The following is a 19,724-nucleotide window of genomic DNA, read 5'->3' as shown; positions in this document are numbered from 1 at the left end:
CGACGCAGCAGTTAAGGTTGGGAGTTGTGTGACCGTTCACGACCTTTCGACTTGTGGTGCACATCGAGACTATATGAATCAAAGTAATGTATCCATTAGTCAGTGAATTCGACGCAATTGAAATTCTGTGCTCGATGAAGTTCAAAGAACTACAACGATGAAACTTGTCGTGTCCCACAGTATATTTGTGCACGATCCTCGCAGTGAAGAGCACTATTTAAGCAATAGTGAAAATCAGACCTGAAAAAATTCAGGCCTGTACGCGATTCGAACCACTGACCTCTGCGATACTAGTGCAGCGCTCTACCAATAGCCCATTTCCGAATTACCCTTAGCCTCTTTTTCAAAACGAGGCCTGGTGCTCAACCATTCTTGTGAAAACGAGTTTAATTTGCATGTGAATGAAAACTTTTTATCATATGAAAGGATGAGCACCAGGACTCGTTTTTAAAATGAGGCCAAGGGTAATTCGGAAATGGGCTATTGAGCTAACAAGCAAACTCGGAACAGGTCATCAAATTAGTCCGACATAAACCCGTACGATGATAAATCAAGCACAATGAATATGTGAAATTCATACATCTGAACTACATTTGTGCACGATCCTCGCAGTAAAGAGCACTATTTAAGCAATAGTGAAAATCAGACCTGAAAAAATTCAGGCCTGTACCGGGAACGACCTGTAGTTGAAGAGTTTGAGACTAACACAGGTTTGTACTGAGTTTCAAATATGATAAGTTTATAAATAAATCTCTCTGAATGTCAAACTGACTACTTCTTATCAGTTTGGACGTTAACTCACAAAAATTAAGTACAACCACAACTTTATTAAAGTGTTTTTGTGATCAAGTTAGACTGTGTTATATTGATGTGGAAATCGCAAGGTGGCACGATCAGGTGAAGAAGATTTAAGGATTAAGGAAGGAGACTGGGGAGAGACTTCGCGCGTGCCAAACTTTCGCGATTTACGCTATGTTAAACTTTAACCTTTTCGAGGCGTTTCCTCTTGGTTTTTAAACACAGTTTTTAAGCAGAAATTCGTCAAATAAGATAGGGCTTTTCTGCAGCTTTCTTAGACCTGTACAGCGAATATTTCCTAAGTTCTGCTCTTCTGAGTTCATTTAGTTGTTTCACGGGCCCGCTCGTTTTTCCACCTCTATTTGGCAAAAAAGGAGACAATTTTGTGTCCAATTATTCCCCCTTCTTCTTCGCAAATCGTAATTTAGTTTCATAAATGCAAGGCGAGTCGTAATAGAGATATCATGCGCTTGAATACTGTATTTTGTTTTCAAATCATTCAACATAAAAAACGCTGTTGAATGTTCTCCTGGGTAGACACAGGGGAATTTGTTGGCGAGCTATTAGACAGTCTCGCATCGCTGTTGTCTAAAAAGGGTTTTTTGTTCTCAATTCTGGACCACCTAACAGGGAAAAGCTTCTTTTACGCCCACTTCAGACTGACAGCGAATTAACCATAATTGTTAGATTAACATCAATGAACCAGACAAAGTGCCTTATGAGTAAAAATAGCAACACCAATAAAACTTTCAAAACTAAGTAACTGCAGCGGAAATCATGCCATAAAATTGTTAGATGTAAAAATAATTGAGCTTTGCTCAGGTGCCAAAAATCATGGTTTATAGTTACATTAATGTAAACAAAAAAGTTGCTCGCCACTAGGTTTGAACTGATTTAAACCTGCTTTGGTCTGATACCCTTGAGGGGGAACATCTAACATCCCAACTTAAACTCCAAAGTGCTTGTTATCAATCATATCTGTGGTTGCCCTATAACTAAATTTATACTCCTGTGTGTAGAACAAAATTATAGGGAAGTTAACAATGACGCAAATTGTGTGGTCTACGGAACGACCAAGGACCATCTCGCAAATTGGCAATCGAGTAACTGCACGGAATTGGTGAACGAAATACGTCGAAATACGTTTCGTCTTGAGTTAAACGCATAAATGTAAAGTAGTTGATAGCATTAACACTGTTTCACTCTTGATCATACGATAAAAATTTTAGGTTTAGCCTTCTTTTATTTGTTCTGAATATTAAGAATACGTGACTGGGGAATTCAAACTGTTCCTAATTGAATGAAATTAGGAGATTTTTCAGGATAAGCCCTTGGTCTCATGGGGCGACTCGTGCTCAAAAAAATTAAACTTTAAAGCTCGAAATATCCAGAAGAAGTGGCGTACAAGGAGAGCTTTTTTTTTTTTTTTTTTTTTATCTGATAAAGGTAGCAATTTCTTCCTCTCAGGTAACAGTTGTGTCACGATAACGTTAGTGAGTAGATTAATGAAATTATGGAAAACAATGGATATTTGTTGGCCTAAGCCTGTAGAGTTCCTGCTAATCCCTAGACTGATAAGAGAGATCAAAATCTCAGCTTAATACATTAAAGTTTAATATTTTCAAACTTGATATACCGTCCACTGAAAGATGGATTTAGAAGCTTGAGACACATCTTCTCTGTCAGTAATGGTTCCACCTTTATTTCAGCTTAATTCAACGCAGCTCCTACCTAGCATGGTCTTTAGCTTTACAAAGGGCACAAAATCAAACCATTTCATTTTAAAGAAAGCTGTGTTTCGGTTTGTCATGTGCGCAGGTTAAAAGAGCAACTCTGAGTCCCTCCAAAGAAATCAACCACAGAGCCACATAGAACTTAACAGTGCGAAAAGCAGTTCATATTAGATAGACATCCTGCTTACTGCTAAATTCAGCGATTTCTGCAGAGGCAGTTTTGTGTATGATATCATTGGTGGCACACTTCCTCTCAAAACCTTCTATATGGGCCCACCCCGGAATAAGGGCCACACAGTATGATGCACTGTCTGCGTAACACACATGTCTTTTCATTCCTTTCGTGAGGGACCATCAGTACACCAAGCCCTTATGACAACTACCCCAGTAAGTGAGCGACGTTTTCGAGCTCTTTCTTGAGGGCTTCACTCTCATAACCATTGTAGGATAAGACAAGATAAGTCTGTTATTTTGCCGTCTAATCTCCGGATAAGCTCCGGCTAAGACAGAAAAGAAAATAGATTACGAATTGCTAAGCTTAGGTTGGTTCTCTAGCTTAGACAGCTGACCGTAAGTAAAAAGCTCTTGACATTAAATTTCCAACCCACGTTTTCAGACTACAATTTTTGAGAGTCAAGAACTTTTCAGATCTTTTTAATAAGATTACTTTAATCCTGTAATAAAATGTGTTTTCATTTAGATCGTAACTATTGTGGGATTCTTAGGTGTATTATTTTTTTAAGCTTTCCGGCGAGAAACATTTTTTGAATGTTTTCTAGAGGTTTAGACAACAGGTCTGGTAGCGACTTAAGGAGAAACAAAACGTGGAATCTTATTAAGGTTTCCTGTTTTCTTGTTGATAATATATTAAGATAAACATTTATTCATTTTTATCCATTTATTCCTCGAGTTGTTTACTCAGTATCATACTTAAGCATTCATCTTATTTGATTGGTTTATGTATTTATCTTAGTATTTTATTGACAATCAGTGTGACACGATGAATATATACTGATTCTTGTCAATAAAGACTATCTTCAGTCGCTGGATCCAACCTTGAGATACAGGCACGGCAGTCATTTGAAAAAAATTTGAATCGGCTCAGTTGAACGAATGACTTCATAAATTAACAATTTTATGATAGCTAGTAAATTTGTGTCATCAATTTGAAATAGCTTATAGTGGTTTATATTTTCCTCGTGTACACTTATGACTTATGTTTACCCATCGAGGCGTAACAGACAAAATTTTACTACAACATTCAATTAAACTAATTCGTTGAGACTTTCGAAAAACAACAGTTAGTTAATGGGTCAGCCGTTCTTTTATAAAGATATGAAGCACTTGGGAAATTAAAGGAGTACTAGAAAAGCTCAGGCCTGGAGCCCTCTATCCCTTCTTTCGTGCTCTTTGAACTTCCCGCGTGCTTTACATCTCGCGAAAGGCCCTCTGACGCATGGCACAATTGTTAATTTTCAACTGTCGTTGTTGCAGCTTGTCCCAGCAGCAGAGGTTCCCGCCAAACTAAGCCCCTTTGTATCCCGCTCTGTGACGTTATCTATTTTACTTTTAAACATACAGAGGAAATTATTTAATTTTTATCCGTCCGTAGATTTTGAAACTGGCCGGTACGGTTTCAGGATGACTCCTCATGATCACTTCCCTTATGACTTCTCTTAATTGAGTTATGGGCCACACTGACACAACTGGCCTGGGGCCCGTTTCTCGAAGGTCCCGGTAACTTAACGGACCTGTGAAGCTGTTATGTTTTCTTTTAAGATGGGGATTTCAAAAGTTTTGAAAATGATACAATAAAACTATCAGCTAAAGTAACAAAAAGGACTTATTTTGGGTGCCAGAACCTGCTTCCCCATCCTTTAAGTTTTGATTTTAAAACATGGCTTCGGGCCCGTTAAGTTACCGAGACTTTCGAGAAACGGGCCCCTGGCTTTTCATTGAAAAGTGCCTGTAGTATCGCAGTATGGTTGGGTGAAACAGAAAAGGCGTAATTTGGATCAGTATAAAAGTCTGGCCACAGACCTACATTTAAGCTTATACTGAAATCACTCGCCCTCCGTTCGTAAATAATAAGCTTCCTTCGTGTTCTCTCCACATCCCAAGAGACTTGATCACGTGTTATAGAGACAGGAAAAAATGCGTCCTTTTTGCTTTTATGACATAACTAGTTACATGCGAGCTCTAATAACCCGATAAAGCATCCACCTGGAAACTGATTTGAACAATCAGACGATTCGTACTATATTAATTTATGTTATAAACTTGAACGTGACGTGGAGCGTCCCTCTCCGCTTGCTGTAAATTCTTTTGTTTGCCGTAGCTCACGCTTCTCCCGCTTACTAGAGCCTCATACTCCGGCTGATTAGCTCGTCAAGATTAATCACAGGATCAAGGTTTATGGATGTTATTTCTTTTATTCTAAATTACCATTCTGGGGCAGCAGACCCTCTTATTCACGGAGGAGCTTCCAACTTCCGAGTCCGCTTTCCAGCCACCGTGGTAGTTTGCGTATTCTTTCATGATAATTTTCATTTTCTAGAAGTTTCCTTGTCTTGGCCAAACGTGATCGCTGGAGTCACGTTAGACATCGTAGTGAATCATCACGTCATTTGCTTTCCGGTGAACTCTTCTATTCTAACATACCAGAATTGCTATCTTAAGGAAAAAATTAACCGAAAAAATTACAAACCTAAAGTGTTTTTAATGTCGCCAAAACTTGTGTCCGGCTGTACACAGTTGTGGTGAAGTCTATAGTATGATCGTTGCACTACGTGAAACAGAGAACTTATTTATTTCACAGTAGGTGGTTTATCCCTGAATTCATATGACATTCAGCGGACTCTAAAGAGATAAGAGAGAGAGTTTCTACCACAGGAATTATTTGTCAGCAGTTGGCAAAGAGTTAATTTGGAGTCCAAAATATTTTTTCTACGGTACGTACAGCAATGTTTGGTCAGATTTTGATTTTAATTGCGCTGATTTTTGCTTTACGTTTATGAGCGAAGTAGGAGGTAAGTTTACAAAAATGGCAATTGGTAAGGAATGGAGAAGTTTAGTACTTTCACTCGTTTGTGCAGTGGTCAATATGGGAATATTTTCATTTGTTGTGAGTAGAAGCTTTTTACTTTTGTTCGGATCCATGTAAGGATCAGAGGATGATTTTTGACGATTGCGTCTCCACCAGTCTTTTTCTTTTCCTTTTTTTATAACTGAAGATTCAAGATAATAAGTTATCGCTTGAGTTGTCCGTTCGTCTAATTTGCCCATCCCCATTTCTTTATCGCTTGAATTAGGAAAACAGACCCTTTCCTTTTTTTATAACTGAAGATTCAAGATAATAAGTTATCGCTTAAGTTGTCCGTTCGTCTAATTTGCCCATCCCCATTTCTTTATCCCTTGAATTAGGAAAACGGACCCTTTCTTTCTTACTGCTCTGTATAAAAAAAGAAGAAGAAGAAAAAAAAAAACTGAAAGAAAGAAAACAAACCGATTAATTTTCGTTAATGACTCTTGGACTTTCTTTAACACACACAGCCACGCACGCCTGACATCTATTGCGGCCTGTTTACTTACCTCAGCTGACATCCATGAGACCTATGCGACCATCAAAGTATGCAATGCTCAGCTGATGGTCATGAAGAACAAAAACTCAAAGCTTGTAAAATTGAGACGGCCTTACCTATAAAGAGGAAGAAAACTAATCATCGATCGGTAATGAAATAATGCTACATAAAATGACTCAATCACACCCCTTCGATGTCATTCATTATCTAAATCACTCACTTGTAGCGTCTAAAAACGGTCATTAGTGTCAAAACTCGGTCACTAGCGTCTAAAATTGGACATTAGTGTCCAATATCGGACATTGGTGTCCAAAATCGGACAATAGTCTCGAAAATCGGTCAGCAGTGTCTAAAATCGACTTGTGGAAAGTTGACAGGAGTCCTGATATTTCTGTTGTTTTGAATTTAAAGATGCTACAGTGAGTGTGAATAATGTAGTAGACAAAGAATGTCTGTTGTTTGTTGATATTAAATAATGGTATTATTTCATTTTACCTCCTTGTGTTTATTTGTTCAGAACTGTGACCCTTTCTTCACTTTCAGAATTTCGAGAAGCTAGCATGCCTAGGAACGGGGCGCTTGTTCTCATTTCTTTATTTTTCCTACTTCTTCTCGACGTCGAAGGCCTCTGTCCTCTGTCCACGCAATGTTTTGGAAACGGTGACTACAACGCGAAAACACAGAGCTGTAAATGCTACTCTCGACGGAGAATCGGAAGTTTCACGGGAGAGTGTTGCGAAAGCGTCGATTGCAAGCCTAACGCGACCTGTCTACACGGTTTCTGCGGAGTTGATGGTTTGAAATGCGAGCGTTGCCTGACCGGGTGGACTGGACCCAATTGCGAGAAAGTAGACTCCTGTTTTCCTTGGTTTCACTGTGTGCATGGGTCTTGCAATAAATCCCGAATGAAGTGCGAATGTGAACCTGGCTGGGTGGGTGACCAGTGTGATCGCTCCTTGTGTGCAGTGAACTGTATTTATGGCGCATGCCCAAACGATCCCAAGAAGTGCGAGTGCTATGAGAACTATCATAGTCCCGAAACTGGATGTGACAGGTATTATTTATAAGAAATTGATACGCTTTGAAGACTAATGATGTGGGTTATGTATTAGAATACAATAATTTTTTTTTAGGTAATTGTTTTTTTTTTAAAAGTTACAGTGTTCAGTTGAAATCAGGAGAGCTGACTGTTATTGACTTCGGTGACGGGAAATAAGGATGCTACTCTCATAATGACAGAATAGTTTTTTTACAAACAAAAAGCTAATTCAAACTATCACAGCATGAGATAGTAACGACCCAATCACCAAAGCAGCAGCAGTTTACTATTTGGAAACTAAATAAGTGTCCAGAGCCAATCTTTCAGTCAATCAATCAGTCATTCAGTATAACATTTTGGAGCTACATATAAAACTGAGAAAAACTTGACAGCAGTTTAGTATTGAGGCCTATACCTTGATTTTCTCTTCTGTTTCTTCAATTTTTTTTTTTTTTACCATAGACAGAATAGGATGAGACATGCGTTTTTTTTGTGTGTGTGTTCATAGGTCTTTCTGTGCGAAGGACTGGGACTGTAAGAATGGAGGATATTGTATCGACCTTCACCATTGTGTTTGTCCGCCTCATTATACAGGTCAGACAATCGCTTATGATTACCCTAAGCGGGGAAATGCTTTAGTGTTTGGAAAAAGAAACTTTGGGATTAACCTTCAATAAAATCAATTCAGTTTTTTTTTTACCAAGAACCATTCCTATGGTTCCATCACTGTGACTCCCCGCATACTAACTTTTCTGTATTGTGGCTGACTACAATAGACGTTATGTTTGGTTTGAAACCATTTCACTTGAATATAAGCAGAATGTAAGTGCAACAGGTTTCGCTGGATGAAAACAAAAGCCCTAGCGTTATCATTTTCTTTCAACTGTCGCGTTGAAACTTTTAAGAGAGGCTATTCTGCATAACTCTTTTACTCTTTAAATAAGTCTACATGTGGCTCGTAGACGCGACGTGAATCTCGATCAATACTGAGAAACGACGGGAAATATCACATCTCCAGAAGAGGGAGGCACACTCTATAATTAATAACAGAGTTTATTTTAAAACAAACAGACGGTTGGAGGGGAGTGAAACGAAATGACACCAAATGGTGTTGATGTGAACTGGCATACATTAACATGCTCACCAAAGATAATTTTAACTGAGCAGGGGGGGGGGGGGAGGGGGTGGTAATCTGTTCGATGAACTGGCGTTGTACCCAGGGTACAGTGGTAAATTTTTAATCACTTCAGGCCTATGAAACTGGGCAAACTCTGGCTGGATTGCTCTTCCAGCTCGTAAGCTGGATTCTCATATTTCGTCTTTTTCATCTTCGTTTCTTTTTTTTTCACCTGTTTGATTTGATTTGATACTTTTTTTCTTTTGTATATATTAGGTCCTCTCTGTGAGACCATCAGTGAGTGCAACGTCCCTTGCGAGAATGGACGCTGTACTGAGAGTCCAAATGAGTGTGAATGCTTTCCTGACTGGGAACCTCACGGAAAATGTACAAAATATGTCGGGGCTTGTTCCGATTGCCATTCTGAAGGAGGGACCTGCGAATACGGGCCAAACACGTGCCAGTGTAAACCAGGTTTGGGCCTCTGCGAATTTTGTTTTATTTTCTTTTTGTCACATAGTAGTCTTCTTCAACGCCGTTATTTCTCGGAGAGATAAAAAAAGGAGAGTAAGTAAGAGAACTTGTGCATAGTTGCAAAAGCAACGACCCTTGAATCAAATTTACCTTAAACATCCTGATGAAAAGAGAAAAGAAATTCCGTGGTTGGCTGCGACTGACGAATTTATTTCCTTTTTTTAATTGCAAATCAGAATTTCCTTTGTCTTTGAAAAACGCTTTGTTCGCCTTCCAGAAGTATACTCAAGTAGTTCTGACAGCATCCTACCAGGCCAGGTACAATCAAATTTATTTTAAGCAGCCTGATGAAAACAGAAAAGAAATTCCGAGGTTGGCTTTGGAAAGCTGCGACTAAAGAATTTATTTCCTTTTTATTACATGGCAAATTTTCCTTTGTTTATGAAAAACTCTTAGCTCGCTTTTCAGAAGTATACTCAAGTTTGGCAGGGCAGGGTACAAAGATAAGGAGAGAGTAGAACTTATGCAAGGGGCGAGGAAGTGCAAAAGAAAAGAATTATCTCCCGATCTCGCTGATTGCACTTCACGCTACAATTTTATTCTTCCACTTATCTTCCTTTGTATGTCGGCCTCGCTAACCCAGGCAATGAGTATTTCCACATTTGTGATAATTTTAGGAACTCAAGTGAATCTTAAGTGGCACTTAAATTAGTTACCTGTAAAACACAATATGGAAGGACTGCTAAATATCCAAGTAACTTATGCTTCAGCTTTTTTTCTTCAGGATATACCGGTCTTTCATGCGAACATAGGAATTGTGATGGTTGCGAGAATGGCTCATGCGACTTCGACCATTCGGGTTTAAAGAGATGCCACTGTGACGAGGGTTGGGCTAATCAAGTCCATGTCCCTGGCTTTAATGCTCATTTCGGACCGTGCACAAAAGTCAAACACTGCTTACCACCATGTGTACATGGCTCATGTCCAAATGATCCATACAAGTGTGAATGTGCTGATGCTTATACCGGCAGAGAATGTGATAGGATTCAATGTCCAGTGTGCTGTCCTCCTCAGACATGTGACTGCTCCGAGCCAAAAAATCCAAGGTGTCTTCCTCACTGGCATCATGACTGTTGCTTGGTAAATTCCTGCTTTAGAGGCGACACCTTGGTACATACTGCTAATGGAATGGTACCCATAGAAAAAATCAAAGAGGGAGACTTGGTAATCGTTCGCCATGAAGACGATGCTCCTGCCATGAGCTACTTGCGTCGCGTCGACCAAGTTCGGAAGAGGTTATTTCGTGCAAAGGATCTCGTCGTGCTCCGAACAGAGGACGAAGATATATGGGTAACTCCCGACCACCTTTTTTTCGAAAGCCCAACAAATTCGTGGAAGAGTGCCAAGAAGATAAAAACGTCACATCTGCTTCAGGCCTTAAACGGAAAAATGGTAAAATTTCAGAGGCTCCTAACTGGGTCAGAGCTGTTACCATCAGCTGACCAAGACGAACTCGTAGCCGTTTACGACATCTCAGTGAATGAGTACGATCGATATTCTGTCGGAAAAAAAGGAATTCTCACGGCTTCGTGTAACAGCACGGATGCTATCAAGACTCGAGACGAACAAGTGTGGGGTAATTCAATGATCCGAATCTTTCGTACTACGGACGCTAAGACGGTGAGAATTCAGAACTTCCTAGAACCAAATCAAGAGTTGTTCATCTTAAAAAGATCATTTAGATCCTATCCTTTTGGTGTATTTTAATCTCTGTATCTAGTGCTGGTCGTCCCCGGTGGTCCCCGGTGGTCCCTAGTTTAAGTTCCCTTCCTTGCCACTCTCCCGATTCGTTCCTAGTTCCCCTGATCGCAGCGCAGCCCCAGTTTACATCCAATTTATGTTCATTTGTAACAGTTATTTCATTCTTTTTTTACACTGGCCCTGAAAAGCCCCGTCGGGAGATTGGTCACCTAAAATATTTAGTCGGTTATATTGTCACCATTATTCTTATATTTCGTTTCTGGCAAACCTCCACAATTTTGTTGTTTTCTTTGGCAGAGTCGAAATAATTTCGCTTAGTTCTTTTAACATGAACAACTTCCCGTGAATGGAAACAACTCAGTGCTGATTTCTCTTTCTTTTTTCTTTTTTTTTCCTATGTTTCTTTTTAAATCATTAACAAAAAGGTTTAAAGCAGATGTCAGATCGGCGGATCGCAGCAATATTTGTGAGAGAGTCTAGAAGAATGTACTTCAAAAAAATAAATTTCCTTCATCATCCGAAATAGACTGAGGGGAGTGGAGAAGAATAGTAAAGGGGGTGAAAGGGATCACGTTCACTGATACCCAGGGCTTCGCCGTCCTACCCCCTTCCCCAGAATTTCTCATTGTCTTGCTTATCATGTGTCCATGTTTTTTTTTTTTTATTCAACTAGATTATTCCACCAATTGCAAAGGAAAAAGATCACGCAGGCTTTCCAATCTATGTGGTTGTTATAATTGCTGGTATCCTTGGCGTCATATTGATCATTGTATTAGTGCGAAGGAGGAAACTCAAGGGGAAGTATGACGTAGAGAAGGAGTCCCTGATTGCAGCTAGCACGCATCCACAATAGGCTCCAGAAGCCCTCACCTTCAAAAAGAGGCTATTTGCAAAAGCATATTTGTCAAATGAATGTCATTGGGCTAAGAGTTATCAATGGTTTTCCTTAAAAAAAAAACGCACTTGACTCTGTTTTAAAGCAAAAACTTTGGGTTCTCTTTCTTCCTTTTCAAGCTTCAAATTGTTATGAGATTCTAAGCTTCGAATCCTGCGTCACCCACAAAGTTATTCTTTTGAATATTAATTTTTGCTATCTTATTTCTATCACGAAGTAGAGCATTATGTTGTCTCACGGAACCCCACTTCTACAACCCCTTTTGAGTGCCGTGATAGAAAGGTAACTCTTCCCGCCCCCCACTTAGCAATGTTCGAGCGAGTGCAGTAAGTTTGAGACACGCCGCACTCTTAGTGATCCACAACTCTCACACAGCCATTAAAGGAAAAATAAAAACTAATCGCATTTGTATTAGCTTTGAAAAAAGAGCTAAAAACGGAGATTGGGGTGACTAGTGCTGTATTCACGTTTACAACAAGGCAGGTCTGGTACGCTTAGTTCCCTGCACGCCTCGCAAGGCCGGAAAGGGCGTTGCGTGACGTGACCACACAACGACTGCTAGAAAGACTATGGCACGTATTTTGGTATAGCATCTTTGTGGCTCGTAGTGGACAAAGTATATATGATAAAATGGAATACCTTTTTGTATTTAGGTAAAAATGACTCTATTTCCCGGAAGAAACGGACGAAGAAGAGTTTATTTCGTGATGGCGCGTGGGGCCTGGGGAAGTGTCAACTTGCACGACGGAGTCATTTGTTAAGATTTCTCATGCAGGCGCAGGAAAAGTTATTTGTGATCAAGTTTCTCATGTTTTGTAAAATTTTTTCTCTTGGGAAATATGTGGGCAGTTTTGTGCACAAATTTGTTTCTGGCAATTTTTCTCCTTTTGTGAAGAGTTTTCATATCATTTCCACCCCCCCTTTTTTGAGTAGAATAATGAGAAAAATAAAACATTTTATTGGGATTATATGTCTTCAGTTTTGCTGTTAATTGCATGGAACTTGTAAACGAAACCTTTTGGGCCAGCTGTTTAAACAGAGTTTAGCCGTTGTTTAACAAAACCGCGTCCTAAACAATCCTAATTTTAGCTGAACCTTTTATCTGCACATTTATTTTTGTGATCAGGGCTAGGGCATTTATTTCATTAAATCAACCATCTTACAGAGAAAGCCTAGGACCAGTGATTTGAGTTACTCCTCGCGTAAATGACCGGCCCATTGTATTCCGATATGTTACAAAGCTCAAGAGATTTGAAACTTCAGCAGTTAGGGAAAGGTTTAAATCGCTTATTGTTTTGGTTTTGTTCCTTTTTTTGTTTGTGAAGTGTTGCGGTTTTTTGCAAAATGATCACATTATCCATCTGTGCCCAGTGTCATGTGTTTGAGCACTTTTCTACCATGGGAGCAACAATTTTCATATTAATGAAAATCATCAATTCCTCAATTTGCGTTTAAAATGTTCATATTTCGAGTTGTAAATGGACCATATACTTCCCCTATGACGCGTTCAGATTCTCAACGCGGTTCCTCGCGTAACTTAACTTAGCGTCACACAACGCGTGATGCTGTGATGAATCGATCTTTTGCTTTTTTCTCGAGTTTGGGACGCCTTTGTTTGAACCTTAGAATTCAAAAGAAGTTCCTGTTTACTCCTGAATATCATATGATCTATATAATATGCTTTAATTGCATAAAAATGAACAAAACAGGGTGTAATGTAAAGGGACTTTCCCTGCTTAATTATTCGTGGAAAACGGCAAGGTCATTTATGTTGCAATTCGCCTCGAAAGAATGTAAACACGTAAACTTCCAAGCTTCAAGATAACAAACCAGCTGAAAATTCAGATATACTTTTAAGTGGTTTTGCATTTGTCTCGAGATGACCGGTACCCAGTTGATAATTGGGATAAAAACCTTCCATATGCGCAACTGCGGTCTGCTATATTAACAATCAATATGTTTTTCGGTTTCAAGACTCGGAGGGAACCCCCTAAAAAATTTGAAGACCATGACCTTTGCTCAAGCTATTGCCAGAAAAGATATGGCAAGGAACTCAATATTGCATTGAAGCATTCTGCGAAGGTCTCAAAATTTCTGGATAACAGAACTAATATCAATGACTTTTATGGAGCTTTATGGTAGGTATTTCAAAAGTTGAGAACCCTTATCAAGATGCGGGGTGATATCTAAACGTTTTTTGCGCATTCAGCAGGAAGGTGAAGAAGGGGCTTTCCCCGAAAGCCCAATTCATTTCTGTCCAGCGATTGGCTTATTTTCCCCTGCATGATACTCATGTGATTTTAGCCTCAGACTATTATAATGACGAAAGCCATCAGATTCATCAGCAAATTACTGATACGATTGCAGTGCTGTGGAAAGTGCTAAAGAATAAAAGAAGTTAGAGTGAATCTTCTGTTAGGGGTAAGTTTTGTCAGCCTGCTTAATGTTTATAACGTCGTACAGAACTGTAACTTCTTCTTTTGCTCCCGTCTGCTTTGTGTAGAACCGAAAATATTGCATTCTCAGTTTGCTACTGGACGTAACTTCCGACGTGCTCCCATTCTGTGGTTCAGTTTTCAGTAGTTTGTTCACTTTCAGGACGACCAAATGTCATTTAACCGTTTGGAAATGAAGCAAGTAATTTGCATCATTCCGACACTTTTTTATGAAAACGGACGCTTCAAGAAGCGCTTGCAAGCTGTTAGAGCGGAAGCAATCTATTAAGGAAAATAATTCATTTTCCGAGTTTTAATGAGATCTTTCGCATCCTTTTGAGCTATTTTCACACAGCTTCTAGACCAGCTACTACTGATATTGCAAATTTAGTCTTCTTTCAGTGGGGTGGATAGTATTCGAACTGAACCACAAAATAGAAAGCTGCTTTCTGTGATTCGAAACGAAAAGTAGTTATGTTGGTCATTATCAAAATTTGAATATCAAGAAGAAAAGTCTTCTTGGTGTGCGTCACAGCATGCTTGAAAGAGGTCACGCTGAAACAAATCATTTTCATGATAATCTGTTGAAAATCAGTGCTCAGCCTCATAATTTTTATCTGTTTCGTCGAATTTTCCTGTCAAATGTTTCTTATATTATTGAAACAGAAACCAACACTGAGCTCGGTGCAACGTCTGGGCGCGTCACTTTTCATTTCGCCGAATGACGGAAGTTCTTGATTGTTATTGATTAAATATGACAGCTAAAATAATGACGCCATATCAAAAAAATATATTGCGTTAAAATCTGTTTATCATAATTTTTATCTTTTTCCACGAATTTTCCAGCCAAATTTTTTTAAGAATTAAAACCGACTGAACAAGCTTAAGACTACTTTTTCGCTTAGAAACTATTAAAAAGCCCCAGGCATTGAAACCTTCCGAACGTTTAGCTTTGGATCAGAATGTATAAAATACAAATAATTGTCAATGTCTGTTTGGTTCATAGAATTTTACGGAGCTGCAATGCTGAAGTATGCATACCCTATTATGGGCCTGCTGGTGCTCGTGATAATTGAAGTTGAAAGTGCCTGTCCTCCAGAAACACAGTGTTTTGGAAATGGGGACTACAACTCGGCAGCACAGAGTTGTCATTGTTACTCGAGAAGGCGAACAGGATTATATACAGGAGAATGCTGCGAAAGCATAGGCTGTAAGCCAAACGCTACTTGTAAGCATGGATATTGCGGACCTGACGGCCTCACATGTTCCCGTTGCCAAACGGGATGGAATGGAACCTACTGCGAAAAGGTGGAGTCGTGTTTCCCTTGGTTTCCTTGCAAGCATGGCTCCTGCATTAAGTCCCGGATGAAGTGTGAATGTGAACCAGGCTGGGTGGGTGACCTGTGCGATCGCTCCTTGTGTAAAGTGAACTGTACTTATGGCGCATGTCCAAACGATCCCAAAAAGTGCGAGTGCTATGAGAACTTTCTGAGCCCCGAAACAGGTTGTGACAGGTAACAAGAAAGACTTTTTGCGCTTTCACGCCGTGATAAGATTGTACTTAAAAAAAAAAAAAAAACTGAAACAGAAAGAAAATGCATGATAATCAAGCTGTTATTTCTCTTTTAATCGAGAGGTCTTACTGTGCGCATGGATGGGAGTGCAAAAACGGAGGCTACTGTATCGACCTCAATCACTGTGTCTGCCCACCTCATTACTCAGGTGAGACAAAAAAAAAAAGTTTTTGACATAGTTAACATCGTGATTAACCATCCCCCCCCCCACCCACCAAAAGGGTTGTGGGAGACTTATGCTCACATGAAAAATTTATACTTGCATGTGTGATAAACTCCATGTTTACAGCGATGTTCCCGTAGCTTCACGCTTGCTTTGCTTTTATGTTCTGTTTGTGTTCTTTTTCTCATAAACCAGGCCTACACTGTGAGACAATCAGTGAGTGTAGCGTAACTTGTCCACACGGACGGTGTAACCACCGTCCTGACGTCTGCGAATGTGAGACTAACTGGGGTCCTGAAGGAAAATGTGACACGTACACCGGACCCTGCTTGAACTGCAGCTCTGTTGGAGGAACGTGTGAAGAGGGGCCTAACACGTGCAAGTGTAAACCAGGTAGGTTTGAGTTTACGCAAATTTAATTGCTCTGAAATCTCTTTCCTGACCATACAATTTCATTGCTACGCCGAAAGAAAGGGAACGTGAAAAGATATTTCTAAGTAGGAAAATATTTTGATTTTTCATTAAAGACCCAAATTTTGGAACGATTTAAGTGAGGAAAATGTAACCGAGGCAGGAAATGGCTGTCTGAGTTTCGACAGTGAGAATAAAGGAGTTATACAATAGAAATTGAAAGTTCACTGCGATTAGCCAATCATTCTATAAACAGTCTAGCAAGTAATAGTAATGGTTAGCATACATTTTAACATCTGTGGTGTACGTCTGACTTTTCTTAGGATATATGGGTCCACAATGCGCTGACCTGATGTGTGACGGGTGTGATCACGGATCATGTAGGCATACACCGACAAAAAAGCATTGCACCTGCGACTTTGGTTGGAGCAACCAAGTCCATGTCCCTGGCTTTGATCTCCACTACGGACCCTGCAACATCATCTCCTATTGTACAGAACCTTGTGTACACGGCACATGTCCAAATGATCCCTACACATGCGAATGCAACCCTCCTTATGTGGGTACAGAATGCGATGTGATACAGTGCCCAAAGTGTTGTCCTCCACAAACGTGTGACTGCTCCGATGTAAACAATATAAAATGCCTCCCAAGATGGCACCATGACTGCTGCCTGCTTAAGTCATGTTTCAGGGGAGACACCTTGGTACACACAGCCAATGGATTGGTACCGATTGAAGAAGTGAAAGAAGGAGACATGGTAGTGACTCGTCACGAGGGCGACGACCCCTCGGCGTCACACTTACGTCGCGTCGACCAAGTTCGAAAGCGACTCGTACCTGCACGTGACCTAGTCGTGTTCCGAATGAACGACGAAGATATTTGGGTCACTCCCGACCACCAGTTCTTCGAAGTCGGAAATGGATCGTGGATAAGTGCCGGAACAGTGAAGTTGACTCATTCGCTTCACGCCTTGAAAGGAAAAGCGGTAAAACTTCAGCATCCAGCCGTGACGCCAGCGAAACTGTATGGAGCATACGACGACACTGAGCTAATACCTGTTTATGATCTCTCTGTGGATGAGTATGATCGCTATTCTGTCGGAAAAGAAGGGCTTCTCGCCGCCTCGTGTAACCACTCGGACGATATGTTAACCCGAGACAAACAGGTCTGGGGTGAAGCAGCGCATCCAAAATTCCTCACCAGATCTGAGGGAGAAGAGGAAAAGGTGAGAAACTTTTCATTTCAAAATGAGCACGAGTTTTTTTTCTTTTTCAATTAATGCTAGTTATACATCCTCTTTCCAGAGTTCCGACATTAGGGATTATTTCAAAGTTCTTCTGGAAAAATGGAATGGAATGTTAAACTTCAGTATTACACAGCTTCATGAAAAAGAAAAAAATTTGAACTCGGATTAACTGTCTCCACTTAAAAATGATTGGCGAAGAGAATTGAAGGATTAAATTTTCCCTAACGGTGCACATCATTTTGTAGTCCACTTATCACAAGAGAAGACTATTCTGTGTCTTAATTGTGGTTTTTTTTTCCTTCCACAAGGAATCCGTCAGTTTGGAGAGTTCAGACGAAGAAAACTTTGAACCAGACAGCTCTGGCTCAGATCTTTCCAGTCTTGCACCCATAGTTGGTGTTCTTGCCGCAATATGCTTGTTGCTTGCCATCGTTGCAATCGCAACGATCCACAAAAAGAAGAAACAACATGGCAACGAGTTAGAGTCCTTGATAACCCGAACCTGAACAAATGGCGCTGTGCGCCAGGTCTAAAAATAGATATGTCATCTTTGGACCCTCTGCTGGTTTAGGACAAACACTCGGAGTCTTTACAAGAACTTGTATGCGAAACGTGTCAGAAGCAAGACTATTTTCGCTCAAAAAATTTCTTACTTTCTAAAATGGTTGCTGTTGGGGTACATGTAAAAATGACTCAAGATATCCAGAATGATTGCCAGATTCGCTTAAAGAAATGCTTAAAAACGGTCGGAAAGCCTTCCTACCTTTCCCAAAGCCGAAGCATGCCTTGGAACTTTGTCAACACCGGGTAAATGCGTGTTCTAGAAAGAATTTCTCAGTTGATAGTGTTAACTACAATACTTATATTTGTGCTGTACACCGAAATCCTTGACAAAAGCCTTTTCAAACCGCTTGTTTGGAAACGTTACATAGATGACATCTCGCTATGGAGTACAAATTAAACAAAGCAACAATAGAACGTCTCATTGAAAAAGCAAACAATCATCATCCAACAATAAAATTTACGGCTGAAATTTCCGATAAGGAAACAACATTTCTGGACACCTACATCTATAAAGGCGAACGATTCGAAAAGGACGCAATCCTTGATATGCGTACTCATTTTAAACAAACTCAGTGAGACATTTCAGCATGCACACTTTAGTTCCTTTCACCCACAAGGAGTTAAGAAAGGCTTAATAAAAGGAGAGGCCCTTAGACTTCTCAGAATAAACTCCTCTCAAACAATATTCGAGGAGAAAATTGCAAATTTCAAAACGCATTTGCTAACGAGAGGCTACCCAGAGGCCTCATTGACACAACCCTCTCAGAGATGAATTTCAAAAACAAGAAACTAGCTCTTCAACAGAAACCGGAGACGAACCAACAAATCTTGCCTTTTATTGCACAATACCAACCATCAGTGCCAAACCTAAAGCAAATTCTCATGAGACACTGGCATTTAATAGAAACACAACCAGTACTGAGCCGGCGAACTATACAAAAAATCCGCCACTCGTATCTTAAAAAAGAGGGCGATCGCTTAAGGACATACTCGTAAGGGCCAAACTTTGAATAGGCTATTCTAAACACGCGCTGGGGAGTCGTGTAGGCCTGTCAACCCCCTTTTTACGATCCTTAAGTTTCACGCGATCGACTTTACTTTCCTTTAGTATCTTCGCCTGAAGCCATTTCCCATCATCTAGACTTAAATCAAGTCCATAATGTTTTCCCGACTTGAGGCAGTCACGGACACGTGCGATGAGGTCTGCTCGTTTTCCGCTTAATTTCAAGCCTCTACACCTTAACCAACGCTTCAATTGTGTGTTTGTGTACGTAGTTCTCTTGGTCTTGCTCGAACTTTGAACCAGGAACACCGTCGTTTTAATTTGGAATACGAGCTTTAGTGGCGTTTGAACTAGAGATGGGCGCATCATCGCCCATATTCATTTACTCGAGAAGCCTGTTTGTTTGTCCTTATCGATCTGGGGGGTCAAAATTTCGTGACATCACAAACGCGCAGCGCCATTGCATGCGCGTCGGATTACGTCACGACAAAAAATGCAAACTGTAAAGCCTAAATATGGCCAAGAAAGAGGTCTCACTGTAGAAATCCGTTGAAGGAGAGAACATGCCTCTCAGAAGTAAATTGTGGAACTTGAATTATATCTACATTTCAGTGTTTATGCGCAGATTCGTCTTTTTGACCTTTGAGAAATTAGAAAATTATTTGTTCTACCCATACAAGGTCTAGGACGTATTTTATCGGGAGTTCTTCTATCAAAAATTAGATAGATGTAAGGTACGCGTCAAAATTTGCTCCGTATGTTGTTCAGTTTCCTGACAATGTATCGATTTTAACATGAAACTGATCAATACGTAAACAATAAAATTTATAGCAAAATTAAACGAGGTTGTTTCAAAATATTGTTAGTGTAAGACGAAAGGTAGTTCTTATTGTGTCAGTAAAGTGACATGTAAACTCTGAGGTTCAG

The 19,724-nt window shown here is 40.0% G+C and overlaps 2 protein-coding genes across 4 annotated transcripts; both read left to right on the top strand.

Moving 5' to 3' along the window:
- Positions 1 to 4,991: 4,991 nt before the first annotated feature.
- Positions 4,992 to 12,366, top strand: LOC111321050 (uncharacterized). 3 transcript variants are annotated; one of them, XM_022923824.2, is made up of 7 exons: positions 5,398 to 5,482; positions 6,084 to 6,260; positions 6,656 to 7,166; positions 7,660 to 7,745; positions 8,545 to 8,742; positions 9,527 to 10,422; positions 11,177 to 12,366. In XM_022923824.2, the coding sequence occupies exons 3-7, from the start codon at positions 6,673 to 6,675 to the stop codon at positions 11,354 to 11,356; spliced, it is 1,854 nt and encodes a 617-aa protein (XP_022779559.2). In that variant the 5' UTR covers positions 5,398 to 5,482; positions 6,084 to 6,260; positions 6,656 to 6,672; the 3' UTR covers positions 11,357 to 12,366. The 3 variants fall into 3 exon arrangements, with proteins under 3 accessions (XP_022779558.2, XP_022779559.2, XP_022779557.2); XM_022923823.2 differs by lacking the exon at positions 6,084 to 6,260 and having other exon boundaries at positions 4,992 to 5,482; XM_022923822.2 differs by lacking the exon at positions 6,084 to 6,260 and having other exon boundaries at positions 5,409 to 5,560.
- A 1,298-nt stretch (positions 12,367 to 13,664) lies between these two features.
- LOC111321016 (protein kinase C-binding protein NELL1-like) lies at positions 13,665 to 19,638 on the top strand. The gene is made up of 6 exons (XM_022923774.2): positions 13,665 to 13,819; positions 14,840 to 15,347; positions 15,470 to 15,555; positions 15,766 to 15,963; positions 16,305 to 17,209; positions 17,539 to 19,638. The coding sequence occupies exons 2-6, from the start codon at positions 14,857 to 14,859 to the stop codon at positions 17,734 to 17,736; spliced, it is 1,878 nt and encodes a 625-aa protein (XP_022779509.2). The 5' UTR covers positions 13,665 to 13,819; positions 14,840 to 14,856; the 3' UTR covers positions 17,737 to 19,638.
- Positions 19,639 to 19,724: the final 86 nt, after the last annotated feature.

The sequence above is a fragment of the Stylophora pistillata genome, chromosome 3 (assembly GCF_964205215.1).
Source record: "Stylophora pistillata chromosome 3, jaStyPist1.2, whole genome shotgun sequence".
In the NCBI taxonomy this organism is placed as follows: domain Eukaryota; kingdom Metazoa; phylum Cnidaria; class Anthozoa; order Scleractinia; family Pocilloporidae; genus Stylophora; species Stylophora pistillata.
The sequence above is the reverse complement of the archived record's forward strand: the minus strand, read 5'-3'. Positions and strand labels throughout refer to the sequence as shown.